Genomic DNA, 12,984 nt, shown 5'->3' with positions numbered 1-12,984 from the left:
AAGAAGTACGTGTGTGTGTGTGTGTGTGTGTGTGTGTGTGTGTGTGTGTGTGTGTGTACACCTCTCAAGTAAGTGATAGTGTTCTTTTCCATGAAGTGATGAGTAGTGTACAGAGACACATGGATTTTTTTTTTTTTGCACTTGCTCAGTTCTACATTTGATTCTCCATCATGCAGCAAGTACACTCAGACATCTTTGTGGTCTATGAACTAACACTTGAACTGAGTTAGAAACTTATTTTATTATCTTTTTTTTGTGGCTATTGAATGCTAACAGCACAGCTAGCTTAGTCACACAGTTTTCTCTTGGTGGCATTTGAGTTTATGTTAGTGTCAGTTTGAAGAGAGCCAAAAATTAAAATTTTATGATATATTTTGTGGAAATTGGGAATGGCTATTCCAGCAATACAGAACTCTGTCTCATTTTTAAAATCCCATAACTCGTTTCCTACCAATCTTAGTGACTGCTCAATATATTGGTGTCTAAAAGAGCACCATGTAGATGGCATACAGTTTGATTAGTTTTTACTTTGCAATTAGACCAATCTGTGTTTAGAAACCTTTCACCTACTGCACGTACGTGTTTTTAATTGTATATTATTGCATTTCAAAATAAGCTCATTTCAAGTTGGTTTAAAATGTACACTGTTCTTCATTGACAGGAAAGTTGCATTTCCTGATACAACAAAAATAGGTTGGTGGCAAATAAGCTGAAAAGAACATTTTTAAAGTCACTGCTGTGGTAAAATGTACAAGCCCCCCGGTTCAGTTGCCTTTACCAAAGCAAGTTAAAATCATGTTTCCTAGTGTGAGTTAGTAGTTCAGTTAAGAGCACTGATTGAGTTCAAGACCTAGTACCCACACGGCAGCCCTTGAATCAGAATTTAATGGTTGCCTCTAGCATGCTCCAGAAGGCATGCTGGAGCTGCAAGGTGCCAAGAACAGAAAAGAGCGGGAGATACACATGCAAATAACACATAACAAGCAATCGGAATAGAAATAATCGTGAAATACAAAAACCCAGTAGCCTATGAACTTGGGCGGCTCATGAACAGGTAAAACTCCGTGGAATCTACAGTATCTTCACTACCCACCAGAAGAGTGTTGTCACTACATTCAGTCTCATTTGAAAACCAGTGCAACTTCTGCTCAGAATGAAAAAGGAGTAAAATTCCAGCCCTAGGTGACATGTAACAGTCCCATGATCCACCCTCTTACTCTGTTGCTGATGGCCTGCAAGCGCCTGGAACAGCCGCCAAGGACTTGTAGGCAGGTGTCCCGCATTTGGGAAGATGCAGGCTGTTGTCCTACATTTGGAGAGGTGGAGATGGGTGTCCCGCGTCCGGGGGAATGTAGGCGGGTGCCTCGCGTCCGGGGGGATGTAGGCGGGTGTCTCGCGTCCGGGGTGGATTCAGGCGAATGTCCCGCATGGGCTAGGCTGCGGTTCCTAGGCTGTCTCGGTAGCCTTGGCTGATGGGCCAACAGTGCCCTCCAGACAATCGGGCCGCTGGGTGTAGCCCAGGTCTCTCGGTTCCGCCCTGGAGCTCCAGGCCAAGGTGTCGCGGCTGCTCCCGGGCGCCCCCTGGCCCGGCTTGGGCGCCCGAGGTTTCCGGTGCACGGCCGCCGGCGGTGACGCCTTGCTGCTCGGGAGCAGCCGCCGCTTCTCCACAAACCAGCTGCAGGTGGGCCGCTCCGTTCTCGCCTGCTCCCCACTCGCGTCTGCACCCCCTTGGGCTCACAGCCGGATCCTGGGGCCTCGATCCGGGTCCGCGGCCTTCAGCTCGTCCCCCGGAGCCTGCTGGTGGCCGCGGGCAAGGGCGATGCCTGGCCAGGCCTGTCCTGTTGCCCAGATTCCCCAAGCTGGGGCGGAGTCACTCTCCAGATCTTCTCCGCACACCTGGATTCCGAGCGCCTGCCGGGACAGCAGCCCCGGCTAGGGCTGGCTGCTGCGGGCCACGAGAGACTGACCGCTCCACACCAGGGAGGAGTTGACTTTCCGAAGACAGCCAGCCGGGGATAGCCACCTCGGCGCCTCAGGCAGCCAAGCCCTGTCTGAGCACTCTGCTCACCTGCCTTGGGACTTTAGTCTTTGAGTCCACTGTCGGCTCTGTTGCAGAGCATTGCCCAAAGCCACTCACGTGGTCGTCCCCGGTGACCCCAGGTCTCATCTTTCACAGCGTTCAGATTTTTACCTTTTTCCTCCTCCTCTTTCAGGCCTGTGGAAATCCAATCAAGCCATACACGGGTGGAGCGTGCGTGGCCGTTTTGTGCAAAAGGACGCAGTAGCCCAACCTACTAAAGCTTTCATTTGCTGGAACTGGACATCCACCCATCCCTGCCAAGTCTTGGGAGAAGACTCAACTCCAGGAAGGCTTTCTGCCAGGGCCTGAGGTTATACTTTCATGCCCCACAGCCACCATCATCCAGCATATGCAAGTGGGTACGTGCCCTCCCTTGCAAAAACCAACTGTCTGATCTGCCTCTTTAGATTTTCCCCGTGGCCAAGGACTGCTTTTCTCCATGAATGACTGAGTTTAGTTAACTGGTAGAACTCATTGCTGGCAGTGGATTTGGCTAACAGAAATTCAGGACTTAGTCATAGCTGTGACTTCATGAGCAAAAGGGTGAGTCCAAGGACTGAGTGGCCTGCTGTGATCCTGAGGTTGGCACTAGCCCAGGTAGCCCTGGGAATCAGAAAGCAGGATTACGGCAGTAAGAACTGGGAACAGACTGGTCTTAGGAATGTTTTCTCTGGTAATTATCCAGTTGTTCTGCACTGAGCGATGTCCGTGTGGAATGGGCTACCTTCTCCCTGCTCACCACTAGCATCTGTCTGTTCTGCGGGTTACCATGTCCAGTGCCCCAGTGCCTGTGACTTTACTTTGAGAGATTTGGTATTCATTCAATAAGGAAGATCAAGCATCCTGAAACCAGGGCCTCTGGCTAGGGGTTTTCTGGGTAAAATATTTTCTTAGTAGTTCCTTTACATTAAAGTAGTAGCTAAATAAGGTCTCTTGTGGTATGCTTTTAAGGTAATATGCTTTATTTCTTTCAGGTTTTAAGTTATCCAGGACATCAACAGCTTCTGAGTGATTTCAAGGATTAAAGAGTTGAGTATTTTCATTACTAAGTAATTATTATTTCTATCAATATGCATTTATAAATTTTATGAAATTGCTAGTAACTCGCTGTTAGGTCAAAGTTCCAACTAAAAATTCTAATTTGGACTTACAAGGGATAACAACATACTCTTCAGGACTCTCAAAGTAAGAAACCCCTTTAGTTAATTGCTCAATCTGGCAAAGGACTTGTTCCCAGAATCAACATGGTTCTGACTTTATGACCCCAGAGCCCTCGAACTTGAACAGAGCAGCCTGTGTGTAATGATCAGCAAAGGCTGATTTGAAAGCTGTTGTGCTTATATCCTTGTAAAGGCCAGACTTTACTATGAAACGCCCAGGCTGTGCTCAGTTATCTTGTAGAAGAGACACTTAGGGAAAAAGAAGCCTTGCTACCAGTAAAAGGGGCAGAATGGTGTGAGTTGGTCAGGGATATATAGGAGAAACCCAAGAGATGTATCCTTTCCTGGGTAGGGTAGGTGAGCAGAAATCCAGTGAACTCTTGACCATTGTCGTTTTTCACAATGTTAATGCTTTGTTCAGACCTGTATAGGGAAATTTTAAATGAATCCTTTCCTTGTGAAATCTGATGATGGTTAGTTCATAAGAGAAACTGACAACAGACAATTGATGGAGGTCAGGAGGGGACCCGCAAACCTTACTGTATGCCTAATAAATGTGAGGCTTGGAGAGGCGCAGGATGGCTGAGCTTTGATGATGGAATATCGATGGTTGGGCTTCTGTGGTGTGGAAGGTGGTTCAGACTAGGGAGCATTGGCTCTGCTAGCTGGGGTCCTCTTGCTATCTGCAAGATCACAGCCATCTGTGGTCCTCTTCCCTGGGCACCCAAGGGGATGTGAGGTAGGGAGACCAATGTCTGTATCCATTGTTTACTAATGTATACAGATGCAAATTTCTTTCTCTTTCTTTCTTTCTTTCTTTCTTTCTTTCTTTCTTTCTTTCTTTCTTTCTTTCTTTCTTTCTTTCTTTCTTTCTTTCTTTCTTTCTTTCTTTTTTTTTACATGACAACAGCATTTTGGAACCATCCCTGGGCCTGAAGAGTTCTGGGGTCTCTCTGGATAATCAACTCTGAAACAGGCCAAGTTGGAGTGGGATATATTTCCCCACACTTGTGTATCTTGCTCCTAGCACAGTACTTGGCACATGACAACTGCTCAGTAAATATTTGGTGTACTAAGAAGCGTGATTTGGTAACATAGTAGAGTATATAGTAATCATGCTTAGCCATTTGGTGTTTGAAGAGGATTTATATATTTACTGTGTGGAATTGGGGATTGAACCCAGGGCCTCATGCATGCTAGGCAAGCACTCTACACCTGAGCTATATGCCCAACCTTAAAGAGGGATTCAAAATTTTTTAAACAAGGTACTATTTTAAATTTATTCTTTGTGAATTTCACACATGCATACAATGTTATTTCAAACATATTTGCTCCCAACTTCATGTCCTAAAAGGTGATATCGACCTGGCTGACTTTGAACTCACAGAGATCCTTCTGCCTCTGCCTGTGTTGGGATTAACTGTGTGGACCACCACTCCTGTCTAAAGAGGCTTTCTTAGTCACAGCCATCGGTGGCTGTCATCACCATTAGTGATGAGGTTTTCAATTGAATCTCTAGGTCTGCAGGCTGCTATGTTAATGCTGCTTGTCTTTGGAGTATTGCTTCATGAAGTTCCACTGAGTGGCCAAGATGAGGCTCATTCTGAGACTGATAGTGTGCCAGGCAAAGCCCTGTGTGACTACTCCAGCCTCCGCCTCCCAGAGAAACACATTCCCTTCTTCTTGCACAATAACAGGCATATTGCCTCTGTCTGCAAAGAGGATCCCCATTGTCCATATAAGGTAGGTCTTACTTCTTCTCATTCATTTTCTCATGCTCAGCATGCTATTTTTAGTTTTTTTTTTTTTTATTTACACCTTTATATGTTTAGGTTCATTTTTGAGGTTAGCATGCAAAGCAATGTGTTTCATGATGTCACTTTCATGCATATGTTTTCTCGCATTCATACCTTGCTCTCACTCATACAAGGATGCAATTTAGGCTTGTTATTCTGTTTCAAAACTCGTGGCTAAAGCTGGGCTTTTAACATTTGCCATGAGTCAACCACTGTTTTCATTTCGTATAATATTCCTAAGGGACGAAAATTAGCTTAAAATCATATCCCACTCACAAGAAGGGAATTCAGCATTAAAACTGTAGAGAAAATTAATGGGCAGTTAAAGCTATCTGAATATTCTGAAAAATGAAGCGCATGAGATTTCAGGAAGAAAAGAACATTTTGTCAAAGTAAAGAATGTCACACCTCTCCTTTCGGCACTTAGGAGGCTTCTTGGCACTTCATTTCAGTAGTCACACCTCAGCCTTGGCTCCAAATAAGTAAGACTGTGTGAGCTTGGAAAGTGCTCAGACAGAGCCCATTAAGACGCCTCCGGAGGCTTTGGAGATCAAAGTGGGGCATTGTAAGACACTTCCTTTCCCATGGTGCTGGCACAGGAAGCTCATGGAATCTGACTGCCATGGCTCCTGGGCCTTGCAGAAGAGCCCTGGCCTCCGGGGCTGGAGAGCTCTGACCTTGTGCTGTTGCTACAGATCTTGAGTGATGGGTAAAGTCACTGAGCCATCCTTTTTACAAAATCTTTTAGTAACAGAAATTCCAGAGGATATGTGGTTATTTTTTTTTTTTTTTGTTTTTTTTTTTTTCCTTCTAGTGCTTGATTATAGAGTTTACTTTCTGAGAAAGACAGAAGACAGTCCCTTAAGGTACCTCAGGAAATCCTAATTCAGGTTGTCTGTGGTAGTCTAACTAGAGCCTCGGCTTTGGTTATGGAGCAGACATTGGAGGAATGAGTAAAGACGATGGTGGAGACTCTCGAGCCTACCCATCTCAGAATGTTGCATGAATATATATTGTAAAATGTAAATATGGAAGTTCTGTCAAGAAAGGCCCGAGAGTCTCCTTTAACCATCAGAAGCTGGGAGACAATTCTAAAGGTACACATTTTATGTTCTAGAAACATCTGGAAAATCTAAATTACTGCTGGGGTTATGAGAAATCCTGCAAACCAGAGTTTAGATTCGGTTACCCTGTTTGCAGCTATGTGGACATGGGATGGTAAGTCTCCCCATGGAATCCCCTCCTCCCGTCTGCGTCTGTGTTCTTTGAAGTGCATGTTGAGTCTCAACTAGACTCTCTGGTACATAGTGACTCCTGAAGATGTTGATTTACTTATCCAGGCCATGAATTCAATCCATCTCACTGTTTTTCTTCTATCAGAGGGAGAAACTACATTGACTGTAGAACCCCGCCCCCTGTTTATGCTAAAAAGATAAATAGGAAGTTTCTTATAGATTCTTAAAGACTAGCTATCTATGCTCAGGGGGAAGTCAAATATAATTAGTAAATCTAAGTGCATGTCTTTGTTGGGCAAAGACAACATGGTAAATAGCACTTTATTTTCTTCAGTTCCAGATGACCCTAACTTCATAGATTTCTGTTGTGCCTTTTAATATAAAGGAATAGTCTGTGAATTGTGAATAATTTTTTTGGTATCTTTATGTGTATAGTGATAATTTTGGGGGGAACTGTGATGGCATACCGTAAAAAATAAGGTACAAATAGACTTCCAGCAACTCAATTGATAGAAAGAAAACCCAAGACCAGAAAAAAGAAAGTAGGTGGAAAGATGCCTTAGCGGTTAAGAGCACTTGTTGTTCTTTGTAGAGGTCCTGGGTTCAGTTCCCAGCATCCACATGGTGCTCATGGCCACCCATAACTCCAGTTTCAGAGAATCTGATGCCTTCTTCTGACATCTGTAGGCACCAGGGGTGCACATGGGGGCACACATGCATACATACAGGCAAAATACTAATCCACATAAAATAAAGTTTAAACAAAAAGGGGGAAAAAGAAAAAGAAAACCAACCAACCAACCAAAAACAAAAAGGAAAAAACAAGTCCTACGATCTCTTTCTTTGCAAATAGGACAGACACTCTGGAGTCGGCTGAGGACTTGTTCTGGAAGCAAGCTGACTTTGGATATGCCCGGGAGCGGCTGGAGGAGATACACGTGCTCTGTCAGCCAGAGAGAACTGTGAGTGTCCAGCTGCTTAAGTAAGCTTGCTTGGTGGAACCAATATTATGTTTTATTGTATAGCATGTAATGTAAAAACAAGATGGTCCAATTGTACAGCTTCCCTGTGTAGCCCAGGCTGGCTCCAGACATGGCATGGTCTTTTTGGTTCATCCTTGGTACTAGACTTACAGGTGGAAACTAGGGGTGGAGTTGGGAGTTGTTACAGTCAGAGTCTGGGCTCTTTTGTGCTGTTGTTGTTTTTGAGCCAGGGTTTCTCTGTGTAGCTTTGCACCTTTCCTGGAACTCACTCTGTAGACCAGGCGGGCCTTGAACTCACAGAGATCTGCCTGGCTCTGCCTCCCAAGTGATGGGATTAAAGGCGTGTGCCACCACCACCTGGCCTTTTTCTGCTCCCCCCCCCTTTTTTTTCTTTTTTTAGATTTATTTATTTATTTTGTGTACAGTGTTCTGCCTGCATGCATGCTTGCAGGCCAGAAGAGGGCGCCAGATCTCATTACAGATGGTTGTGAGCCACCATGGTTGCTGGGAATTGAACTCAGGACCTCTGGAAGAGCAGTCAATGTTCTTAACCCCTGAGCCATCTCTCCAGCCCCAGAACCTGGACTCTTAACGGCCCTACCAAGCTAGACTCATTCCACTCGTTGGCTATAGCACAGAAATATGCAAGCACTAGTGAAAAACAGAGAAGGAAGATTTATTCCGTGTGGTCACACTGGGAAAGAAAGGGGAATACAGTGGTTTAGTGACTCTCAATATCACCTCCCACCATACACACACACAGGCCATCTTCAGGGTCCTCCATGAGCTTGAGGTTTGAGTAGAGGGCTGTAGGTATGTGTCACAAAGCAGTCCCAGGAACAGTGTGGTCCTGAGCCATTGCTGTGCTGATCTCAGTCTTTCCTGAAGGGTGGTCTGACAAGTTGTGAAAACTATGGGAAATTTCTTCCTAGGAGAAAGTTACTGTATCCACCCCACCCCCTTCCCTCCCCCCCCCCTTTCTTCCCGCCTCCCCTCCCCACTACCTTCCTTCCCACAACCCAGACTGGTACCAGGCTTCAGCCCTTTCCTTCTCAGGACATAAAATTCCTGAGGAAATTCCAATTCCTTGGGGACTATTGTTTCAATGATCTGAGAGGCACAAGAAGAGAATGGACACCTTCATTCCTGGCAGGGTGGCTGTATTCAGGGTTCCCAAATAGGTCATTTTGTTTCCTCTGAAAGGCCCACCCTCCTCTTCACATATATATCAGATAGTTATATTTTGAGGGAGTTAAAATAGTTTTAGATTTAGACCTCCCCCCAACACATGCCAAAGAAGAGAAGTTGGCAGATCTCACCTTTACAGATTATTTGTCAATTGTTTGGGGTAAGTACTGTGGCTGGACCATTACTGATCTGTATTTGTTTAGTCTTGTGTGTATTTCAATTTGACTGGTATAGTTATTCCAGCAGGGCAGATAGACTGAGGCCTCTTTTCTAGAATGACAAATAGGGCCCTCAGAGAAAGCAAGCAACTTCTCCAAGGCTACCCAGCTATCTTGTAGAATTACACAACTGTATACTTAGAATTGAAAGGCACCTCTCTCTCCTCTCTCTCTCTCTCTCTCTCTCTCTCTCTCTCTCTCTCTCTCTCTCTCTCTCTCTCTCTCTCTCTGTATGTGTGTGTGTATGTATTTCTCATCAATCCATGTCACACTCCAGCACGGTGAAGACTTCCTCTCATAACCCCCAAAATCTCCATCACCTACTCCCATCACAGTGATAGCTGGGGTTGATTGATGATTTATCTTTACACTAATTTGTTTAGTGTGTGTGCTCATGAGATGTGGAGGTCAGCAGACATCTTACAGGAGTTGGTTCTCTACTTCTGCCATGGTGATTTTCTCTTTCTTTCTCTAGGCAACAACTTAGGTCATCAGGCTTTGGTCACAAGCACCTTTACCCCTCACCATGCAAGAGTTAGGGTCTCAACGTGACCTTCTCAGGGATGCAAGCATTCAGTTCATTGGGATCTTTTACCGACTAGATTCACAAACACTAAAGAGGGCAAGCTTCAGGCCCCTCTTTCACTGGAAATTTTAGGGAAACCAAATGGCACTTGATCCCCAAATGGAGCTCAGAGCAGAAGTTCTTGAAGCGCCCTCTCTTCCGGCGTCCACTAGTTTGGCTGAAGGAGAGATGGGCTGTGGCTGTTGACTTTTCATTCAGTTAGAACAGCTCAGCCTTTCCTTGCTGTTGACACAGAGTCCCCAAAATTGATGGGACCGTTTGCAGAAGTGCCTCACACTCACATCGGTAAGATGCGTGTCCGGACCTGCATTCGAATGTCTCTTACGTGTACAGCTTCCTTGTTTGCTTTGGTTCCTCCTTAGGAAAGGCTTTTTTCGGTACTGAGGGGTAGAAATAGTTCTGAGGGATTGTTCTTTTTTTTTTTTGAGGGGGGGTGGACTGAAGTGAATCACATGTCTAGTTTTTGGCTTTAGAACTTGAGGGTTGATGAGACGGCCCAGCGGGTAAGGTATCGCTTCCAAGCCTGACCCCCGGAGTTCAGTCCCTGGCGTCTGTGTGGCGGAAGGAAAGAATGGACTTCTGTAAGTTGTCCTCTTCTCTCCACATGTGCACAGAGGCACGATAAATAAATAAATAAACAAACAAACAAACATAATGTAATTTAAAAATCAATAAATAAACATATATAAACAAGCATAAATAAACAAATGTAATTTAAAAATTAGAAATATTTTTTTTTAATGAAGCAGCATGTAGTGACATTTGTCTCTGTTCCCAGGACTTGGGGGCTGAAGCAGGAGGGAGAGCCTGAGTCTAAGGCTAGCTTGAGCTATATGTTATATAGCTACACACACACACACACACACACACACACTATATGCACACACATATACATATATGTGAAGTGATAAACTAGAGCATTTGGAAATCATCATAGTAAGATAAATGTATGGAGACATTCAGAAGTTCCCTTGACCAGACTGGTAGAAGGAGATAGCTGCACAGAAGCAGTGGGGAACTCCCTCTGCAGTGGGGTGAGCACAGAAGCAGTGGGGACCTCCCTCTGCAGTGGGGTCAGCACAGAAGCAGTGGGGAACTCCCTCTGCAGTGGGGTCAGCACAGAAGCAGCGGGGAACTCCCTCTGCAGTGTGGTCAGCACAGAAGCAGTGGGGAACTCCCTCTGCAGTGAGACCACACACCATGCTGTCAGCATGGGCCGCACACGGAGGCCTTACAGGCCATTCCTGTTCCCAGCTGACTGTCCTCCTCATCTCCATTGTATTCCAGAGTGACTCAAGTCTGCTTTGTTCCCGGTACCTTCAGTATTGCAGAGCTACTGGTCTGTACCTGGACTTAAGAAACGTCAAGAGAAACCATGACAGGTACTTAACGTGCTGTGGCTGCTATCAAGGCCAATGGCGTTCTGAAATACTCCCAGGTGCAGGGCTATGTCTTGGGTTTGTTTTGTAGTAAAATGGTTGAAGGGTTAGGGAACAGTTGAGGAATGGGTGACCCAGGCCCTTTACCTGACGATCACCCTGCTGACTTGGGTCCTGGGTATACTGGGTTCCGTATAGTGTACATATAAGGAAAAGTGTGCAGTGCATGCTTGTAAGTTACATTCCAAAGAGGGGCCTGGGGATGTGGCTCTGTTGGTAGTATGCTTGTACTGCATACACCAGACATGGTGATACATGCTTGCAGTCCTAGCATTCAGAAGGTGGAGGTGGGAGGGTCAAGAAATTCATGATCCTCTTTGGCTACGCAGTGAGTTTAAGGTCACCCTGGGTTATAATGAGACTCTGTCTCAAAATAAAATAAAATAAACCCAGTGGCTGTTGAGATGGCTCAGCCTTTAAGAGCACTAGCTGTTCTTGCAGAGGATCTGGGTTTGATTCCCAGCACCCATGTGGTGGTTCACATCACCTCTAACTCTAGTTCCCGGGCATATGATGCCCTCTTTTGGCCTCCATGGGCACCAGACATGCATACGGTGCACAGACATACGTGCAGGCAAAACATCCATACATGTAAAATAGAAATAAATAAAATAATTTTTTTTACAAGAAATCTATTGAAAAATTTGTGAGGAAATTAGTTCCAACCCAGCAACTTGAGTCATGAGAAATTTTTCCAGCTCAGCTTTTTTTTTTTTTTAACTCAATAGATTCAAGGAAGATTTTCTTCAGGGTGGTGAAGTTGGTGGACACTGTAAACTGGACAGTCATGCGTTGATGTCGGAAGGGCAGCGCAAAAGCCCCCTGCAGTCTTGGTAACATGATTCTGCTCTCTAAAAATATGTCTCTGAAGGATTTGTGTTTGTTTTGGCATTTTTAGATCTTGGAAGGCACTCTAAAATGGAAAAGGTTACCTAATTTGTACAGACACGAGCTTCTGAGGGATGATGGGGGCAGATGAATTCCTCAGTTTAATCGGAACTGAATAGTGGTTTATAAAATTTTAAAAAGCAGCTATAGAATTTGCTGTTTGTAAATGAAAAAAATTATTTGACATGAAGTATTATTAACTCACAATTTCTGTATGTGTTTTGGGAAGCACGTTTTATAAAGCATACTGCCCCTCCCCCAAGTACAGCATCGGGCTAGTGAAAAAGTGAGCCCACCCATGTAATTTCTGTTCAGCTTAAAAAGCAGAGCATTTTAGGCACTAGACACTCCCACCTTCCTCTCTCTGAGCCAGATGCCGCCCCAACTTTCACCATCATTGATGAGATTTTGAGCTTTAAAAGTTTTTATTTTTAGACAATTTAAGGCTCATGGAAATCTAAACATAGTGCAGGAGTTCCCATCGTCCCATTGCTCCAGCTTCCTGGAGTGATAATGTCTCATTTAACCACAGCACAATTACCAAAGCCAGGAAATTGTCACTGATACAGTCTTATTAACCACCCATACGTGGGCTTCTCCCGCGCTTACATTTGCACCCCCTGCCAAATGTGTACTTTAGAAAATTTATATCCCATGTCTAGGGACATGTGACCACCATCCTCGTTAAGAGGCAGAATCCTCTGCCATCCACAAAAGCTCATGCATTTCCCTTATGATCATTTGGGCTACTCTTATGTAAAGTTGATTTCTCAGGTCATTCATGCTGAGCAAAATGGCAGTATGGCAGTTGTCAGTTTGCTTGGACATTTTTCTGAGGAATTAGCAAACTGTTACAAATAGATGCTTCTTCCATTCTGCAAGGCATTTTCATTCCCACTTCATTTTGATATCTGATTCTATATTACAGTTCCTCAGGGTATAATTATATTATTTGTTGTGGGGTAACACATTATTCTAAGATATACTCTAGGGCATAGTTACGTTTATTATTTACTGCTGTTACAAATTACCCTCAAATAAAGCGGATGACATTTAGGATTTCACCCTATTCTGATGTCAGAGTGGGAGGAGCCCAGCAGAGCCTCATGAGGCCGCAGTCAAGCTGTCGTGGGTGGGGCTGTCGCCATCTCTAGGCCCAGCTAGGCCTCAAAACCTGACTTCCAAGCTCGCGCAGGCTGTTCTCGGAGTCTGGGTTTCTGTCTGGCTATGGGCCGGAGGGTTCGGTCTTCCCTCTATGGGTCTCTTGGTAGTGCTACTCACACACAGCGTGGCAGCCAGCTTCCTCCAGAGCACATGTCTTCCTTGGAAGCTGCAGTGTTGTGTAACCTAACTTCAACAGTGACACGCTACTGTGTTCTGTTGCTTAGAAGTAAGCCATTGAGCTATGACC

General features: G+C 44.9%; 1 protein-coding gene across 3 annotated transcripts in view; it reads left to right on the top strand.

Annotated features, from left to right (window-relative positions):
• Positions 1–278: 278 nt before the first annotated feature.
• Eogt (EGF domain specific O-linked N-acetylglucosamine transferase) overlaps positions 279–12,984 on the top strand; it is a 34,573-nt gene continuing 21,867 nt past the window's right edge. The window contains exons 1-8 of one of the 3 annotated variants that reach the window (XM_037203939.1): positions 279–1,681; positions 2,214–2,439; positions 3,055–3,108; positions 4,760–4,983; positions 6,154–6,254; positions 7,125–7,233; positions 10,534–10,628; positions 11,414–11,518. In XM_037203939.1, the coding sequence (XP_037059834.1) occupies positions 4,774–4,983; positions 6,154–6,254; positions 7,125–7,233; positions 10,534–10,628; positions 11,414–11,518 (620 nt within the window). In that variant the 5' untranslated portion in view covers positions 279–1,681; positions 2,214–2,439; positions 3,055–3,108; positions 4,760–4,773. The remainder of the gene's footprint in view (positions 1,682–2,213; positions 2,440–3,054; positions 3,109–4,759; positions 4,984–6,153; positions 6,255–7,124; positions 7,234–10,533; positions 10,629–11,413; positions 11,519–12,984) is intronic. The other 2 variants (XM_028855489.2, XM_037203938.1) reach the window with 2 other exon arrangements.

The sequence above is a fragment of the Peromyscus leucopus genome, chromosome 3 (assembly GCF_004664715.2).
Source record: "Peromyscus leucopus breed LL Stock chromosome 3, UCI_PerLeu_2.1, whole genome shotgun sequence".
NCBI classification, from domain to species: Eukaryota; Metazoa; Chordata; class Mammalia; order Rodentia; family Cricetidae; genus Peromyscus; species Peromyscus leucopus.
Note: the sequence above shows the minus strand (reverse complement) of the source record. Positions and strands in the feature narration are given on the sequence as shown.